General features: G+C 39.5%; 1 protein-coding gene and 1 long non-coding RNA gene across 4 annotated transcripts; both read left to right on the top strand.

Annotated features, from left to right (window-relative positions):
* The first annotated feature begins 1,536 nt into the window (after nt 1-1,536).
* Nucleotides 1,537-3,560, top strand: LOC122060988. The gene is made up of 4 exons (XR_006134524.1): nt 1,537-1,600; nt 1,917-1,967; nt 2,430-2,756; nt 2,856-3,560. It is a non-coding gene; the product is annotated as an uncharacterized LOC122060988 (long non-coding RNA).
* A 7,066-nt stretch (nt 3,561-10,626) lies between these two features.
* Nucleotides 10,627-12,927, top strand: LOC122060950 (F-box protein At4g18380-like). Of its 3 annotated transcripts, XM_042624074.1 has the most exons (3): nt 10,627-10,957; nt 11,396-11,445; nt 11,707-12,927. In XM_042624074.1, exons 2-3 carry the CDS (start codon nt 11,438-11,440, stop codon nt 12,614-12,616), a joined length of 918 nt encoding a protein of 305 aa, XP_042480008.1. In that variant the 5' UTR covers nt 10,627-10,957; nt 11,396-11,437; the 3' UTR covers nt 12,617-12,927. The 3 variants fall into 3 exon arrangements, with proteins under 3 accessions (XP_042480008.1, XP_042480006.1, XP_042480005.1); XM_042624072.1 differs by lacking the exon at nt 11,396-11,445; XM_042624071.1 differs by having other exon boundaries at nt 11,396-12,927.
* Nucleotides 12,928-19,773: the final 6,846 nt, after the last annotated feature.

Here is a 19,773-nt window from a genome sequence, read left to right as displayed (position 1 = left end):
GGAAGGCCATCTGGAGCAGGACATTCGAGATGAAGTCCTAGCTAATTGTGTCAAAGGCTTTATGGATATCAATCTTGAGGAGGGCAGCTGGGGAATGGGATTTGTAGTCGAAGCCCCTCACAATCTTATGACAGAGGATAATATTGTCAGCAATGCTTCTTCCACTAATAGAAGCGGATGGGTTTGGACTAACAAGGGAGTCAATGACTTTCTGAATCCAATTGGTGAGGATTTTGGCAATGTATTTTTAGAGCAGATTGCAGAGGGAGATGAGTTTGAAATCATTCATAGAGATCGCACCTTCCTTCTTAGGGATGAAGAAAAGGAAGGTGTTGTTGATCCCATCGATTTGGTTGGGTTGAAGGAAGAAACTTGTCACCGCAAGTTTGTCAATAAAAAACTTCGTTAATTCCCAATTAACTCTTACCAATCGGTTGCAAATTTGTCATCAACTAATGAGGTGAATTTTTGCATTATCCTCTTCTTTCTACCTTTAGAACTTCCTACTAAGTCGTCTATCTCTTGAGAATTGCAAAGAGAATTGCATCAGTAAAAAAAATCATAATAGAAAATAAGGTAGGCATATATCATTTTGCAGTAGAGAATTAAGGAATTTTTAAAACTTAAACTTTTTCTCATCTTATCAATAATAAGAGTAATGCCCTTTTCTTAGATTCTCAAAGAGAATTCACTTCCCAGTTTAATTGAAATTGATATTTTACATTTTTATCACCTTAACTAGAGATATTTATGTATAAAATGAGATTTCATATATTTCTAAAACATAACAAGTTTTTAAATCAAGTATTATTTAGAGATGCATTACATTATCGAAGGCATCTTGACATTAGTAATGAAGGCTCAAGATTGGTCTACCAAGCAACTTCGTTGAATACTACAAAACAACTTTGTGGGTCTAGCCCATTGTAAAATGATATACAGGCACATGGTTAGAAAACCTATAGCTAGGACTCCATTTAGTAGGTAAAGTGTGGTACTGAAAGCTAGGCATGACACTAGCCACCATAACCCATCATAGCCCTCAGTTTTTTCGAGTTCTGTCCAAGATTGGCCCTATTAATATGAAATGGACTATTTCTTGCTATTTTCTTATTTGTGGCTTTTAATTATAATCTTGGTCTAGGGTCCAATATGTATATGATGGTCTTTCATTTTTCCTACTACCTTAATAAAAGAATAATTTTTTTATTGTCATTCAATATATTATTTGTTCAGGAATATTTTCTTTTAAGAATAGGATTGTGGCAAAACGTGGCAAATGAATGCATTACTAGAGAAGAGATGGAGGATTACAGTTTCCAGAGAGTTAAGAAGCACAATAAAAAATATAGAAAACTATACAATCGGGTCAACGATTTACCAGGTATGTCACAGTCTTTGTTATATAAGGGAACAAAAATAAATACAATTAATAAACCTTTTCATGGTAAATCTCCTGTTTTTTCACTATACTTTTGAGGGGGAAAATTCCATTTAAGAACAAGCTTCATTGTGTTTTACTCCCCTACAAAACACAAAACCATCAAAGGGCAGGACGGGAGTTTGAGAGAAGAGTTCACCATGGAATTGGACACGTCAGGTAATTTGCATCTTCTCCTTCATCACTTGTGCATGTTCGAAACCTCATGGAAGTGCTTCCTCCTCGCATTTTTCCTACTGATCACCAGCCATCACTGCATGAGGTGAAAATCTTTTCAGCTTAGTTTATCATCTCAAATTTATGATTCTTTTTTTCCTATTTTAATGTCTCCCTCCCTTGCTAAGAACAATCAAAATGAGGATTCAAAGAAGAGAATTAAGTTTAGTGTTTGAAGAAGATCATCTAATTCAAGTTCCCGATGAACTTGAACCAATCAAGAAACTAACCTCTTTTTATTTCACTGTTATTCAAGCAGCTACACAACTTCATGTTAATTCCACACCCCAACATGCAAGCACCTCATAAGGTGAATTTCCTTATCTAAATAGCTTAAAATTACGCTTCCTTGTTTCTTTATTACTATTTTGGTAAAAATTTATGTTTACCATGTCAACGGAAAAATTTTCGCTTCTGCCTAGGTTGCAGCCAAGTTGCTGCAACCCCATGGTAGCAGCCAAGGGAATGGAATCCCAGGGGCAGGTTTGAAAATACCCACCTTGGGTGAATATTTCCACCCCTACCCCTGAAATTCCACTCCCCTGGCTGGTACCAGGGGTTGCAGCTACTTGGCTGCAACCCAGGCAGCAGCCAAGTTTCGTTCTCCTTCAACTAACTCATGTACTGCCACATGACAAAGAGTCAAACGTCATATTTCACTAGGCATGGGAAAGAAAACCATTTTACATACATTGAAGTTTTTACATATTCATGAAAGATAATTTCAGTAACACCAGAACATATCTTGTATTGTCTTGTTTTACTTTTACAGTATGTCCAAAAGAATTTTGAAAGATTGAATGATCTGCGTAGCTCGCTCGGTTAAGCGTTTCTTCAGTTCGGCCAACGCGTCTCTCAAGTACTCAAGCTCAGACAAGTTGAGGTTGTCCATGGGGCCTTCCCACCATGGAGTACTCTCATGGTTATCCCCAACCCTTTCCAGTTCTTCACTCTTTTTCTTCTCCTCCTCAAGCTGGATAAGAAGCTCTGAATACTCCCGGGTCAGCTCCTCAACATTGGCTCGATGGTATCATTCAAGAGGTTAATGTGAGAGCTGCAAGAAAGAAGAACAAGTCTGCAAATTGTTCGAATATAAATGGTAATTCACTAGTCTGGAAATTATCTTTGTTGGTCTAACTATATAATGCGTAATGGCTCATTTAGAGCTTTTAGACTTATCTATTTTTCAACTTCACAGATGGAAAGGGAAGGTCATGGAGAGTGGAACTGAAGCATAAGAAGGCCGATGGCCAAGTCTACATTCCAAATGATTGGACTCAGATCTGTGCTACACATGACTTTTATCAAGGAAAGCATCTGTGCTTCACATGACTTGATCAGGGAAAGCGGTACCTGCACTTTTGAGCTCCCTCACAAAGGCATTGAGTCCTCCCTGTGCAGCCCAGTATCACCCATACTAGTAATGGAAACCCCAACATCAAAGACACGTTTGGTTCAGGTTTAAGAACCAACCGGATCCTATCAGAGCAGACCATTTTCTCTCCATTTCCACCCTTCCCCAACATGGAATTAGCTAATGTTAACATCTTTTTGAATGTGAAAGAGGAATAATCATTCTCTGAATCTAGAAGAGAAAATATTGCCTGTGCCAGAACCATCAGCGGGTTCAGGACGAGCCATAGAAGCCCAGAGATGAGAGCTATGAAGATCATAGAACCCTACTCGAGTCCTAGCTAGGAATGGTAAGAAACCAAAGTTCTAGAGATGGTGATGGTGGGCTTATTTGTCCATGCCTTGCTTCTTCAATGTGTGTGTGTGTGTTTTTCCTTCTGGTCTAAATATTATATCGAGAATCCAATGTTGTAGATCGAAGACCACAAACCTTCCTCACATGGCTAAGCTAGTAAAAATTTCTGCTTTATAAAGAAGCCAGCTAGTATAATTCTTTGCCCAAAAAAAAAAAAACCTGTAATAGTATAGCAGTAAAGAAAAAAAGTATGATAGTTAAACGGTTGTGTTGTTAGAGTCCGGATCAAGTCCTCATATGAGAATGATTCTCGTACGTTGCTTTATCCACATTTTGGAATCCACTCAAAATGAAAACCTATTGTAAGAAGAAGAGATTGAGTGGATTTAAGTGTGGATCAGGCACCATACGAGAATGGTTTTTGTACGAGGATCTGGTCTGGATTCATGTTGTTAAGCTTGGTAGCACATCTCATACATATCAATCTATTTTTTGGTAAGATCTCACATATATCGATTATGTCACAGTTTATCTAAAGGAGTGTCTGAATGCCACCTCTATTGGTCCATTACGAATCTATAACCTCCTTTTGTTGACCCTTGTCTTTTTTACAAAAATTATTTACGGGTAAAATATGGTTTTTGAACTATTTTAATATTGCAGCAATAAATGGATTGAATTGGATTTGAGTGGGGGTAACAATGCAAAATGAAATATGTTCAGAGAATTCCACTTGCTTTGTAACGTGGCAGTGGGTGTGGCTTTATCCTGAAGTAAAGCTCAAGGGTTCACAAGGTTGATGATCGAGAAGATAGGTTGGATCTGTGACAATGACCGTTAGACCTACAGAGATGAAGATCGAACGTGGCCACATGGGGGGACCACCCCCACGGAGGCTTGGTTGTCGATTGAGGTACTCGACCCACAGTTGATGAAGTAATCGTTAGGGTGTATTCATTGAATGAAGATGAAGATGTGTATGATAAAAGGAGCTTTAGAATGCATCCTAGGAGGGTGATGATATATGAAGACTGAAGTCTAGAGGAGAATATTTACTAATCGAATATTTTTAGAATAAACACCAATAAATACAAAGAATATGAATGCAAATTCATACAAGATATAGAGGTTTAATGAGGTTCACACACTAATGTGGTTCATTGGTGTGCTACATCTTCGAGCGACAAAGAAGATGATTCACTATAATGGAAAAAAGGTCACTATAGAGATATCTCAAGAACATCCAAATTCGCGGCAAGAAACTCTTGCCCAAAAACTCTAACACGAAAATCCCCAAATCTCACTTACTTACACAACAAGACAATAGAACATATATATATATATATATATATTCTTTCAACAGCCTATTGGTCCAGCCCCTCTATTGTACCCGTGCCTTAAAAAAATTTCCTCTTGTAATTGTACATATGAGGCACAGGAGAGCACCAGTACCAATAAATACGAGGTAGTAGTTGTATTTTGCCGGGAAGGGAAGGACGACCACACTTGCACCTGTTACTCATGCCTCAATAATTGAAAGGGGTTCTGGACATGGAAGAGAAGGCCAATCCAAGCCCTCACACCTCACTGGAAAATCCCCAAGCTTTAATAGTAAAATGTACTAAGAGGTGGGACCCACACACTGGAAAAACCTTGGGAAGGCCCCACTCAACTTAAGGAATCCATTTCCACACAAGGGGACTGATTTAGCCTTCACCGATGAACACCTCCGGTGAGTATACAGGCCAAAATTGGGTTAAAATGCCGTGGGGCTCAACTCCTCATACCGGTGCACCTCAAACGCATTCCCAATGACGGAGCAATATAATAAAGATTGGATTAATGTATTGGGACACCCTGAGGTGAGCCTATTACCCCAAATTATGATTTAAACTGGTAATGGATAGAAACTCATTATTTTCCCAAACATCCCTTAGGCAACTTAAGTGGCTATAATAGAGACCTTTGCCCATTCATTTCTCCACCTACAATAGTAAGAGCAAGAAAAAAGAAAAGGAAAAACAAGGAGGAGAGCAAGGCAGGAAGGAAAGGGGGAGCAAGGATCTTACAAACTAAGGTAAGTTCAATTCACACTACCCCCCTCCATACGCTAGTCTCTCTCTCTCTCTTATTCCTCTTCTCCATTAAGCAAAATGGAGAATCCCAACCGAATTCCACTTCCCACTTGTGAAGACTATCAATTGGGAGGGGGATTTGGTAGGGGACTTACCCTAGCAAGGTTAGTGGATCAATTTGAGTCTATGAACCTTCATTTATGAAATCCCCATCTTAAACCCCAAGTTTTGGCATCTAAACCCTAGAAATGGTGAACCTTGCCCAAATCTTCTATGACGAACCATTCAAACCCAAAATTGGGTTGGGAAAAATGAAATTAAATACATGAATGGTGGCTTGGAGTGATCACATAAGCCATTGGTGGTCATTACATGAACCCCAACCGAATTTCCCTAATTTTGAATAACCTAGACTTGTAAAATTGGGAATTTAGTATATCTTGTGGCTCCATGTTGATTAATTCATTAATTATACTAAACTTAACCTAGGTGAAGTGTGAGAGTGATCTACGCATAAACCAACCACATAAAAACAAAAACCTAACTTGTAAACCACCTAAGTAAAGCAAAATGGGTATTTTGAGTTGGGATACACAATCCTATAGAACTACACCCCCACCGATGCAATGGATTTGGGCCGCATCGGGCCGATGGGTTTGGTCATGGTGGGTTGGGTCCCTTATGACCACAAAATTGGTCAATGGGGTGAGGGCCATAGGTCAGGCTACCGGTTTTTTTTTTTTTTTTGCAGATTTTGGGCTTTTGAATTTGAATTTTGATTTTTGAAATTTTGATTTCTCAGGCGGGAGATCGCTTCTTCCACAATAAGCAAGTTGAAGATCGTGCAAGCTCATGATATCAATCATATGAGAATCATGCGAGATGATTTCCCAGTTCTCATTATGGATGGAATATTCTTTTTTTTTGGGGCCGCAAGTTGTTTGAAGGCCTTGAACCTCTCGCGAAGCCGTGAGAAACAAGCCCCTCTATAAAAAGAGTGGATCCCTCCCCATTGACTCATTTCAACTGCTACTATCAGTGAAGACTTCCTGAGGTTTTCTAGAATTTCTCTAGGTCGTTTGGGTCTGGGTCATGGCTGAGAGAGGGAGGAAGAGGACCCACGGAGGTCGTATGCTGAGGGGGATGTCTAGCTGGGAGCCAGCAGCCGAGGGAGTGAAGGGGCCCACCTTTTGGTACTCAGGACATACACTCCAGGGCACGGAGAGACACATATGCAACTCTGCATGGGATATATGGGTAAGTCATTCTCAACCCTCATTGCCATTTTTTCTTTTCAGCCTTGCCCTTTATTAATTTTTTATTTTTATTTTTTAGGTGTCCCCTAAGGGCATTGTCCTCAGATTGGGGAGATTTGGCTTTCCAAATAGGGTTCGGGAATGGTTTCAGATCCTTACCCCAGGAATGAAGCATCGGATCAACAACTGCTGCTTGTGTTGCTTGGTCGATCTGGAGACCAAGAAGATGGATGCAAAGCTGTGAAGGCAATCATCGAGCGGTTGTGGCTGAGCATGCATTCCTTCCATCTCTCCATTGGGTGGACTTTTCGAAACGTATCCTCAGGTGTTAGTAGATGTTGAAATACGAGTCCAAACCCTCTAACCGTTAGATGATCGTTAGAAGGAAATAGAGGATTATGTCCTTAGAGGGATCTAGATCCTCTGTTATTCCTGATTGTATTATTCCTGTGTTATTCGTGTTATTCTACCGGCAGAGCTTGACATGTGGACATACTAAGGTGGATGGCTCAGATGTGGTGAGAAAAACCTAACCCCATAACGGTTCATGGAGCAGAAATCGATGGCTAATCCGATTAGGTTATAACCCAAACCATTAACCTAACTCGCTATTTTGAATATGAACTGGATTTCTTTTGAAACCGAACTCCCGCTGAGAAAATTACTATGCTGTTAACCTTCGTCTGAAACTTGATCTCCCTCTGAGAACCTTCGATTTGTCCTCCAGAATTCAAGTTGATCCGAGTGTTCTTCTGAAACCAGAACTCCGGCTGAGATCATTATGCTCAAACCAGATCGCCCGCTGTTAACCTTCATCTGAAACTGCATCTCCATTTGAGAACCTTCGTCTGAAACCAAAGTAGTGAAGCTAATTCGTGTGCTCTTCTGAAACCAGAACTCCCACTAAGATCGAGATCTGAGAGAGAAAACCAGCTGATAACCTTCTATTCAAACCAAAACTTGGCATTTCAGACATCCTTTGTGTCGTACAATAACAGAGATCTGCCCAAGAGAGAACCTAAAAGAAGTTGCAGATAAATCCGAATTCCCCGGAGAAAAAGAAGAAGAAGAAGAAGAACTAATCGAATGAAGTTAAAAACGAAAATCGACAGCATTCCTCCATCATTAAACCCGTTAAAAATAAAGCCGAAAATTGAAATGCATCCACTTCCACTAACCTTATAAAAGCATCATTTATTTCAAAAAAGGAAACATAACAATAAAGAGGGAAAAAACTTGTGTTGATATTTTCTTCTTCATGCTTTCCTTACCTCGGAAATTCGGGATATCTTTTCTTGATAAGTACACGGTAGAGAGAGAGAGAGAGAGAGAGAGAGAGAGAGAGAGAGAGAGAGATCCTTCTTGAGATAAGATGAAAAGAGATAATTTAGGATAATTTTTTATTACCATTTTTATTCCATATTAGTTCTTATTAAATAGGATAAACAAATAATTACAAACTCTTAGGGGCCGTTTGATAATACTCTGGGAGAATGTTTCTGGTGTTCTTCTATTCTGTGGGAATGCAAATAGAAAAGAAATATGTTTGGCACGTTCGGTTCATTTTTGTATTCCCCCAGAATGAACCAATGAAAAAGAATGACTAAAGAATACATTGTAAGAGTACAAAAAAATTGCTTTTCTATTCTTTTACAAACTTAAAAGAACAAAACCATTCAAAACCCCACAACCCCTTCTCTGCAACTCACGATCAACAACCCCTTTTCTGCAACAGGTTCTCACTCTCTCGGTCGCCGCTTACCTGCAACGGTCGCTCTCTCTCGGTCGCCGCTTACCTGCAACGGTCTCTCTCTCGGTTGCCGCTTCCCTGCAACGGTCTCTCTCTCTGTCGCCACTTCCTTGCCTCTCTCTGCGTCGCAGGTCGGTCGCCGCTTCCCTGCCTCTCTCTCGGTCGCAGGTCGGTTGCCACTTCCTTGCCTCTCTCTCCGTCGCAGGTCGGTCGCCGCTTCCCTGCCTCTCTCAGTCGCCGCTTCCCTGGCAGGACTATGCTAAGCCGGAAAGATTTATTTCAAAACACACACACTGAGGAAGGCGGGTCATGCGTGGAAACGGATCATTGAGCTCCGTCTTACTGGTTTGGTTCTCTCGCATTATGTTCGCCTTAAATTTTACGTTATTCCATCTCCCAGTTTTAAATTTTTGCTATTATTTAGAGCTGTTAGGAAATTGCTTCCAGTTGTTTGAAAAAATCCTGTTGATTACTGTTTCTACGTAATTTCATGTGATGGTTATTCTGTCTGAACGTCTGAGCTTTATCTTTACAGAAGAAGAGGCATCCAAGCTGAGGTTTTTTGTAGACCAACCTGGTTTTATGGATCTACATTGGGTTAGTAACTTGTGAATCTAATGTGAATGGTGTTGCAGTTTGTAGGTTCTTTTTTTCTTTACGTTGAGCATGAAATAAAAGTTAAAGAGATCAATGTCCTAATTCCTAGGAAGCACTGTGGTGTCTGAAGTGAATTTGAAATTTAGGATAGCAAGGAAATCAGGTCAATTTGCTATAAGACTCCTTTATGTATATCTGCATGACTCAGAACAGCCACAAGGGGATCAAATCTCCATAATTGAAATGTTCTCTAGCATTGCTGCTTCTGCCTGGAGAATATGTAAGATTTCCCAGTTTTACACATCAATTGGAATAAGACATTCCATGATTCTTTGTACTTTTCATTTAAATAGGACAATAACATTTTTATGTTATTTGACAGGTTTCATTGTACAAATTCGAAGCTTAGAAGACCACTCACCCCTTCCTAATATCACTATAATAGTGACATTGGGATGAAGTTTGGAAATGGAGCGTACAACAGTATGGATAATGGTGACCCTAATAGCATGTTTGTAATTATTGATTTCATTGTTCAAAAGTGAATTTTCATTATTGTACTCTCTAGGAATAGAAGTGTTTATCAAACGTTGTTTCTGTTCTTTTCCTGTTCTAAGGACATTTCTGAAATAGTTTTACCAAACGCTGTTTCTATTCCGCCAGAGTGTCTTCACAGCATGGAATCGAAAAAGAACACTTCTATAAAAGAACACTCTCCAGGAATAGAAGTGTTATCAAACGGCCCCTTACTTCACGTATTCCACTACTTCTACTTCCAATCTTTATCTCTAGCTTCTACTAACTTACCAACTTGTAATAACTACTGAACACTCCACCGTGGTAATGATTCCTACCCACATACAATTACAATAATAATAATAATAAATAATAATAATGAGGAAGTTAGGTACGTAACATTTTTCGATTGAAAGCAAATTGCAGAGGCGATAAACCTAACTAGGTTAGCCATCGATTTATGCTCCATGAAACGTTTTGGGGCTAGGTTTCTCTCACCAGATCTGAGCCGTCCACCTCAGCATCCACTTGTCAAGCTCTGCAGGTAGAATAACACAGGAATAACAGAGGATCTCGACCCTCATTGGAGAGGACTCGGATCCCCCATTTAGCCCAATAAACTCCCTTCTTTGATCCATTTTTCCACCAAAAAAATGATTTAACTTTTATGACACCGAATTAAAAACACTCACACAAATATCCCTAGTCAGATCAACTCATATCACACGCGTTCCCTCCCCTTTCCTGTGAAAACATCCTCTACCGTGGGTGCGGCGAGCATCCGATGACCAGAACGACATCAAGGCGTATACCAATGTCGTCTCGACTGTCTAATGCTTGCTGCACCGCCGCACCTGTGGCAGACAATCATCGCTCCGCTTTTCTATCATCCTCCCTCCCCTCTTGTGTGTGTGAGTAAAGTCCCTTAGGGTAGTTCTATAGGATGTAAATAAGATTTAAAAAAAAAAAAAAAAAATCCCTAGTCAAACGCTCACTTAACGGTACCGTTCTCTCCGTGTCGGAAACGACCATGAAAAATGAGAGAGAGAGAGAGAGAGAGAGAGAGAGAGAGAGTCTACATTACAAGGGTCGCTGTTTTAGAGAGAAGCGTAGGGTATGTAAAGCAGAGAAGAGGAGAAAGAAAAAGGCGGCGTCTTTCGACAGCTTTACACCCTGTTCTTGCTTCAAAAAAGCCTAATTTTCTTGTCAAAAACCCTCAAATCTGTTACTGTTATCGTAATTTGTCTCAATTGGCGATAAGTTGCGGCGGTTTCTATCATATTGGTTGAGTTCCGATCAGATGTCGTGTCACATATCTTGGGGTTTCTGATCTGGTTGCATGATTTCCCACCAGAAGATCGGGTTTTCCTGGCAAAAAACTTGGAATTCTCAGATGAGGTGCCTCCTTTTTTTTTTTTTTTTTTTAATGCGTTTATTTTCAGTTGATATGTTATTTTCCAGATCAAAATTGTAATTTTTTTCGATGTTTTAGCGTTTGATCGGGGCTTTGGAGATTTTATTGATGGTATTCGAAAGTTCTTAGGATGGTAGTCGAAAATTTTGTCGCTAAAAGTTTCTTGGGTTCTGTATGTGCTGCGTATAGATCACGGAGAATTTCGGGATTAGGGTTTCCGTCTTTCTGTTTGATCCTCGACGACAAGGGTTTTTATTGAAGGATCTTTAGGATTTTGGTGTTCATTGGTTACGGGATTTGGGAATTTCTCGAATGCCCCTTTCTCTGCTTCAAAACCTAACACAATTGAACACTTGCGAACTGCAATTCGTCATTTGATGATTTTCTGTTCTTGATTTAACTTTGTCAATGTCTGATTTCAGATTATCAAAATTCAAGCCTTGTGGTCTCATAAGAGCTTCTCAATGGCCGGGTTAGAATTTCAAGTTCAGCTTATCTGATCTTTCGATTATTTTCACATTCTTTGATTGGTTTCGAAAGGTTTGAAGAATTTGCTAGATTATTTATTGTTAAAAGCAAAAACTACTGAAGAGAACATGGTGTCCAAGACCCGAGTGTGTGATGCTGAAATCTATTCATGTGACTTTGACCAAATTCCTGATTCGATTGCCCTCATAATCCTCAACAAGCTTGCTGACATTAGGTCTCTTGGCCGCTGCTCTGCCGTCTGCAGGAGGTTCAACTCACTTGTGCCCCTGGTTCAAGATGTTTACATCAAGATTGATGAGGTTGTCACCATCAGTGGAGACAATGATGAGAACCCATACTGCTCTTCCCATAAAACTCGTAATTTATTCTCCAACATTCTCAAGTACATGTTCTTGAGCCTCATGAAGCCTTTTCTCAATATCCGCAACAGCAACAACACAAACAAAACACTTCTCCCACAAGTCTCCCAACGCACCCTTGATCAAGTCCTAAAGAATTTTCATTACATCCAGAACTTATGGATTGAATTACCAGCTGCAGATGTTTGTACTGAAGATGGGGTTGTTCTAAAATGGAAAGCCGAATTTGGGAGCACCCTCCAAAACTGTGTTATTTTGGGAGGTACCCAGATTGATTGGAAGCCAGTTACAGATCAAGGGTTGCTTGAAGATAATGGGAGTATACCCGAATCATTTTACACGAATGGGGGTTTAAAATTGCGTGTGGTTTGGACAATTAGCTCATTGATTGCCGCTTCAACAAGGCATTACTTACTGGAACCGATAATAAGAGACCATCCAATGCTGAAAACTGTGGTTTTCACTGATGCTGATGGGCAGGGGACTCTTAGTATGAGTAGTGAGCAATTGAAGGAGTTCAAGGAGAAGCCTTTGGCTGCTTCAGCATCCTCGAAACGGACCCAAGTTCCAGCTTCCAACATGAAATTGAGATATGCTCCCTATTTGGAGCTCGCAGAAGGGATTGGAATGCAAGGAGCAACATTAGTGGCCATCAAGCCATCAGGAGAGGGTGGCAGCTCAAGCAAGAAGGAAGTAGAGGCATTTGTTCGCGGAACATTTGATGGGCCATTCAAGGCAGCTGTAAAGACATTGGTGAAACGGAGAACTTACCTTTTGGAGATGAATGGATTCTAGACTCTTTGAATGCATTCATTCATTGCTTGGTTTTATTCAGGGATGGCCATACACTTTGTTGTAGGTGAGACTAATTTGGAACTTCCATCAAATCTCTAACCAGCTATGATTTCTAGTGGGAAAAGGTATTCCAGCAATTGTGTTGAGGAAAAGAGTTGTATTTCCTGCTTTCTTCAGGTGTGTTCCACCTCCTGCTGTAGTTTTGTTGCCTCTCCCCGTCTAATGTACAGTAACAATGGTTTGATTGTATTTGTTTATATAATATAGACTACTGTTATAAAAGAAAGGAGCAAATCCTTATTTTTTTTTTATTTTCTATATTAAATCATCAATTGAGGTTGATTTTCTTCAGAATTGTAGATACTTTTTAACTGATAGGGCGTAGGGCTGGGATCTTCCTCTGAATTGGTCATATTTTAGTTGATATAACCTACATTTCTATCTTATATTCCCATAGTATAGATATTGAAGAGCTATGTACTTTAAGATTACTTCCCCCTTCCCCTTTACTTTCATGCAGCTGAACAGGGGATTTCTATTTATGAGAGTTCATGTAATGTCTTCTTCCCACCGATCATTTGATCTGAAATTGATCTGAAATCTACTTCGCCAAGATCCACAAGCTAGAACAGATAGAAGTTAAAATTGCAATTCATATCCCCAATTTTATAACTGCAATTCATAACCCTCACCGTCCCACAATGGAATTTAGGTGTGCACTCTGTGGTCGAACTGTTATGAACATATCAACCACATTTCACTGATGAACTGATGCTTAAACTACTACCCACCAAACCTACCTACCGTGTGAGAAGAGGTGTCTGCTGAGCTGCCTGCAATAGCTGTAGTTAAAAAGTGTAGAAACAAGTTGCTCATGCGCATGGATTTGAACTTTGAGCGTTGTTCAGTGATGACTATCTTGACCATATCATTTTTGAGCAGGTAAATTTCGGGGAAGGATTAAAACTTCATAAATTCCTTGCAATGAGTCTTATGACCCTTAATAGCAATCACCTCTTCCTTCTAATAGAGTTGGTGTATCTGAACAATCATGCTGCTATTTTGGTAGTGGTTTTAGATGTCGCACATTGGGTGGGTCATGATCCAAGTTGTTGACCGCATCTAGCACGTATGGGTCAATTGCTTATGGGGGAGGGTTGGGGACCTTGGAAGATGGTTTGATGATTTAGATTAGAATTTCTGTACTCTTTTTGTTAAGTCAAATGAGAAAGGGTATCCTTACCCAAAAAAGAAAATGAGAAAAGGGTCTGAAATTGAAAAATGGCCCAAGCCCCATTCACTCGAGGGTTGGGGACCTTGGGAGATAGGTTGATGATTTAGATTAGAATTTCTGTACTCTTTTTGTTAAGTCAAATGAGAAAAGGGTATCCTTACCAGAAAAAAAAATGAGAAAAGGGTCTGAAATTGAAAAATGGCCCAAGCCCATTCACTACTTCTGGGGAGATGAGACAGATGGGAAGAGAAAGGAGCAGGGGAACAGGTCAGGGGAGGGGAGGGGTGGAATAGAGAGACAATGGAGACCAGAGAGGGGGAGAGGAAACAGATGAGAGACTTTTTCCCTTTCAATTGTGTTTCTAAAACATAAGCAAATTTTTTCTTTTCCTGCATTTCTCAAAATTTGTGTTCCAAATAACTAGTTCGTTACAAAAGAACAGAAAAGCAACACGGTATTATCAAATATGTCAAATATTGTTCCTAATAAGGGGCAATGCGAAAGAGAGATTTAGATCTCAAGTGATCCTTAGCATCCAAAAGAAGCCTTATTCGGTCTCATATTGAAGTTGTGACTCATCTACAACATAAGTTTTGCAAACCTAAGTGAATTCTAGATGAAGGCAAAAAGAAAGAGAAAGAATATGACGATTTTTCAGGCATATATAATATATAGAACTGTTACAACCAGCTAATAGCAACTAGGTCCCATCATTGGCAGTGATCTGCTGATCTATCGTCAAATCTCCTACAAATCTAATTTTCTTAGATTTGTTCAAGACCCCAAAAGTTGTTTGAATGGGTGACGCAAACTTTATCAAGAAATTTGTAAAATAAGTAAATAATTAGGGACTAACTTTTCCTTCATCTATAGAGAAGGAAGAAATCCTTCTTCACTATTGATGTGATCCAATGAATGGAGTCTTGTATCATCATTACATTCTTACTCTTATTTACGAAGGTGGAATTACCACTCATTAATCCAATCTAATGGTACCGATGGCCATAGTCCTTTTCATGGGTGAAGGAAAACTCAATTTAATAATTAAATATAATTATTAAGACAATGGATATTTTCAAATCAATTTTTGCTTCATTACTTTCAATTAATTTGTTAATCAGTATATTAAATAAATAATAGTTTCCATGACAAGCATGTGGTCATTACCTTGTCTATGCCCTTGATTTTAATAAAAGCCAAGTGTTCTCCCTTGTGCAATGAAAAATAATTCTTCACAAGAGTTTATCTCCGCAAGATCAAAATCAAAAGAGAGGGAAAAAAAAAAGAATACGCAAGGGTAAAACAACTGCTATTACTTTAGGGCTCCACTTTGATTGATGTTTGTTCTTCCACAAAGTCTACTATTTGTAGGCTTTGTGTAGTTACTGTTGGAGAGTAATGGTTCCACATAATGAAGACTCCCCCACCTCATACAGAAAAAAAATTGGTTGTTACCCAGGTTGTGTTCAAGTAGCTGCAACCCCTACTGGCTGTCAAAAAGAAATGGAATAATTCTTTTTTGTTTTTTGGTAACTAGAAATGGAATAATTCACTTCCCCTTAGGATTCATAATATCCTCCTAAGTTTTAGTATTTTTCAAAATGCCTTTTAAGATTCTATTTCTTTGACTATCACAAGGGTTGTAGCTACTGACAATAGGTACCTAAATTTCGTTCCACCTATCCACCTGAAGAGTTCTCTCCTTATCCCATCTGCTGTGGGATAATATTGGGAACGTTGGATGAGGCCAACATGATCACATCTCTAACAAACACAACTGACCCTATAATGCAACCCAACTTACAAACAAGAATCCAAATATTAAAAGAATGAATGAAGAATCCATTTATATTTGTAATATTTGACATATTTTCAAGTAAGAACAGTCTTAGTTGCATTTAAGCAAGAATAATCTATTAGGTGGTGTCCTCCTCACGTTACTGGGGGTGCCTACATGAGATAATTGGTCACTGCCTTAATTATCTCATGTGGGCTTTCACTGCCTTAATCATCTCATCTTCCCTCCCTCTTCCTCTCCCTCTCCCTCAATAACATGAGGATGCCACCTAACAAAATCCCCCTCCGACTCACGAGAAGGGACCTCCTAAGAAATACTGGTCAACTTCTATTTTGCTAGTTCAAAGGTACATTTGGATCTCTTCCCGGATCAACCCAATCAATAACTGAGATAGGGTAGGCTTTTGTGGCCGTAGAGACAGCGAATGAAGCAGTGGATAACACAACGGATGATATGCACATTGAAATAACTGGATCATAGAAAGATGTCTTTCATACCTCAACTCTTCCTCAGTTCATTCGGAAATCATGATAGTCTTTTCATGGAGATTATTGAGAACAGGAATGGGCTTGGGGTTAACAATAATGAAAAAATTGTCTCCTGTTGCCATGAAATGTATAGGTTGGGATTGCAAACTAATTGGCAACCTCATTCCGTGCTCTCTATCTCCTATTTAGGTCCCCGTGAACAACTTTCTAGTATCCGTTTTATAGTCTCCTTCTTTCTTCCTTCCCTTCCACATGAAAGGATCATGGGGTTCTCCCAACATATATATTTAGGGGTGCAAATATTTAGTAAGTGAGGATCGGAATATGTGGATCACACGTCAAGCTCCGTGAATGGAAAGGGGAAGCCTTAAAGGAATTATATTATGTAGAGCACTGCACTTATCAAATGATGGATTTAATGATGAAGAAAAAGTCTAGTTCTATTTCATTTGAAAGAAGAATGGATGTCATATTGAGAGTGATTATGGAAGAACCTTTTTCATAGAGGAGAGTGATACGCCAATTTGAAGAGCAGCAAGCTTAAAAATGGAGAGGTCATTCATTCATAAGAGAAAACTTGCTCACTCACTTGTATCTAAATGTTGGGCAATTGGAGTATTCTAGGGTGTCATTGTTGGAAACCAAACCGGTCATACTCATGTGACAGTGAACTTTGGTGAGTTGGAAAATCTGAAATAGTCAAACGATCAACTACAAAGTGTCAAAGGCAGTTAGGTATTTTGGCAAGGTTACAAAGGCACCGGAACATGTGGAATGCCTTTTAGCAGTATATTAGGTCCCTACACAGTGTTTGGTGAAGGCTTCATACATCAAAAGTTGTGATTTCATAGGATGGTGCAATAGGGTCCACTTTAAATCTATTTTTGAAAATCTTAATGACTGAACTGGGAGCTAAGAGTTTTGCATGAAAAATGAATTTCGTCAAGTTGTGGTTCCAAAGAAAGTTGAATCATGTCATTCTAAGTTTGGACGAAGGCATTACAATGATTCTCATAAGGCGGCATAGAAAATAATCAAATTGAGAGAGGTTTGAAGAAGTTTAGGCGAGTTTGGGATGCTCTCTGCTAGTTTTTCTTATAGAAACAATTGAAATCACATTCTTGAGGTTATTAAGCCCATTTTTTCAATTTGTTTAGGTTGATTTGGGCATAAACGAGGAAGATATGAGCAAGATAACCTTCCGATGTAATCTAAGAGGTTGAGTGCCCTAAGTTTGGTACATTGGCGCTCATGAGATCCGTTTTTTAGTGGCTGAGATCAAGCCATGTACCTAGAATCTAAAACAGCGACTATGGGTGAAGCACACGTAGGCACAGGGCGACTGAAGCTATAGATTCCATCGGCAAAGTTATTATTGACTCAGTGCATATATTTATCTACACCGGCGTCACACATAATCACCCATGCTTGTACAACGGAGTACTCTGCACCATAGAGACTATCCATATGGAGGCTGTCATGGCCCCTGCAAGATCATGACGGAGTAAGGAAGGGAAAACTACCTGATTACCTACATTTGGGTTTTATATTGCCAAATTATCCATTCTGTGTTTGGGTTTACAAAATTACCCAAAACAGTAACTTCACTCAACTTACAATTTATTTTGTCATTTTTACCCCCAACTACCCCACCTCCCCTTTTTTAATCACCTCTCTCCAACCATCCTGCTCAACCTTCCTCCAAAGCCCCATCCGCTACTGCAACTGAACTGGGAACGAGTTTGCAGGCAAGAAGAAAAGGTTTTATTTCGGTTTCAGATTTTCCCCCCTTTTTAACCTCACATAAACCATAGCCTTACCCTACTTCAATTCAGTTTTGAGTAATGAGTACCTCACGCTTTCAATGTCGATACCAATAAATACACCTTCCTTTCTTCCAAGTTCCCACCACACACACCAAAGGAGAGAGAAGAAGAAGAAGAAAATTTCTCTGGTTTTCTTCGCTTTGCCGTCTTCAATTGTGTCACGGAGTGGTGACCGTTAGGTAGACGAGCATCGAAGTAAAGGTGGAAGCTTAGTTGGAGGAGTAATAAGAATGAAGGAGGTTATATGGAGCAGCTATTGGGGGGTTAGAGATGACGGGTCTATTGCTCGTCGACGTTACCACCAAATCTTTCTGCGATGATGATGATGATGAATACATACATATCATGATATGATATGAAACAAAAGGAAGAAAATGAACAATAAAATTCATAAACACAATCGCCGTCTCTATGATCGCAATCGCAGTGGCGAACCATTTCGTAGTTAGTAGCCTCCTGCACACTCCTCTTTTTTCTCCTGATCACCGTTCTTATGGTAGCCCGACAATTTTTCCTTCATCTTCTCCAAGATTCCCTTTTTCTATTTGGGCACACTCAATAACTAGGAAGGTATAGGCGTAGTGGCGGTGGCCTCTTCAGGTTTCTTTGCAGCCTCACGGAAGTGTCTTGCAATTCTTTATATAACAGTGAAAGGGTGGCAAGAAGAACTAGGGGGATGGGGCGTGTAGGCGCGCATTGCAGGTCGGGTGGCATGAAGGAGGAGGAGGAGGTCCTGGTGGGGGTAAAATTGTCAAAAAAAGGCCTTTAGTTGAAGGAGGAGTACTGTTTTGGGTAGTTTTGTAAACCCAAACCTGATTTTATGTATTTTTGTTAACTTAAACATAAGTTGGGTAATTTTATTGGAGGAAACCCAAAAATGGGTAATCACGTAATTTTCCCAATAAGAAAGATTCGATGGCCAGATCTTACCCGCCATTTAGAAGGGTAACCGCACGTCCAAAATAATTGTCTCTACCTCATTACGAACCCGGTGTCCTTGAAGAGATAAAACATATAGAAGAGTTGCAGAAAATGGTTTTCGTCCATAGAAGCTGTATTGGTGTTTTTCTCGATCTATGTGCCTATAGGAAAGCATGCAATGATCTAAACTCCTTTTAGAGGTTCCATTGGCTATAGGATTAATCTACAAGAGGTAATATTTAACTGTAAATCCTCATTATGAGTTTCTAGGTTGCATTTTTAGTTAAACTTAATTTGATTGCAAGCCAATAATAGCCATTGTATTGGAAGGGATTTTTTTTTATGTTAACTGCATTCAATTGTTGTAACTTTGTTCAAGTGGGTGCTTAATCGAAGATTGGGTAGTAGCCCTCATTTTTGTGGTGACACAAACTGAAACAAGGATTGTGAGTTCCTGGACGGTGGTTGTCATAAAAAATTTGTATATTACAATATATGAAACCCTAGTTAGGGTATTGCACTGTGGACGTAGGAACACTGTCGAACCATTTAAACCTCTATGTCTTGTACTTTGTCTACTTTATGCAATTGTATTGCAGTGCATTTGTAGGATGGGTGTGTATACCTTGGAGGATTAACCTTTCTGTTAGTTGAGAAAGGGTGCACATGAACTATAGACTAGTAAAATTAGGTTGAGAAAGGGTGCATATAAAAGGGTCTACCTGAGTTGGGAGTCTTCACCAAAGTCAGCCACGTATCAACCGGGTCCACCCTTTTTGACCCAGAACAGGTTCAAGGACAGGTATAACTTCTTAATAGAGTAGGCATAATGTAGACATTTTATTTGATATAGTGCATGAATAATGTTGTACATAAATAGCTAGTCATGC

The sequence above is a fragment of the Macadamia integrifolia genome, chromosome 14 (genome assembly GCF_013358625.1).
Source record: "Macadamia integrifolia cultivar HAES 741 chromosome 14, SCU_Mint_v3, whole genome shotgun sequence".
NCBI lineage: Eukaryota > Viridiplantae > Streptophyta > Magnoliopsida > Proteales > Proteaceae > Macadamia > Macadamia integrifolia.
Note: the sequence above shows the minus strand (reverse complement) of the source record. Positions and strands in the feature narration are given on the sequence as shown.

Coding starts and splice junctions, on each gene's coding strand:
- LOC122060950 (XM_042624071.1), top strand. CDS start 11,570: ATGGTGTCCAAGACCCGAGTGTGTGATGCTGAAATCTATTCATGTGAC.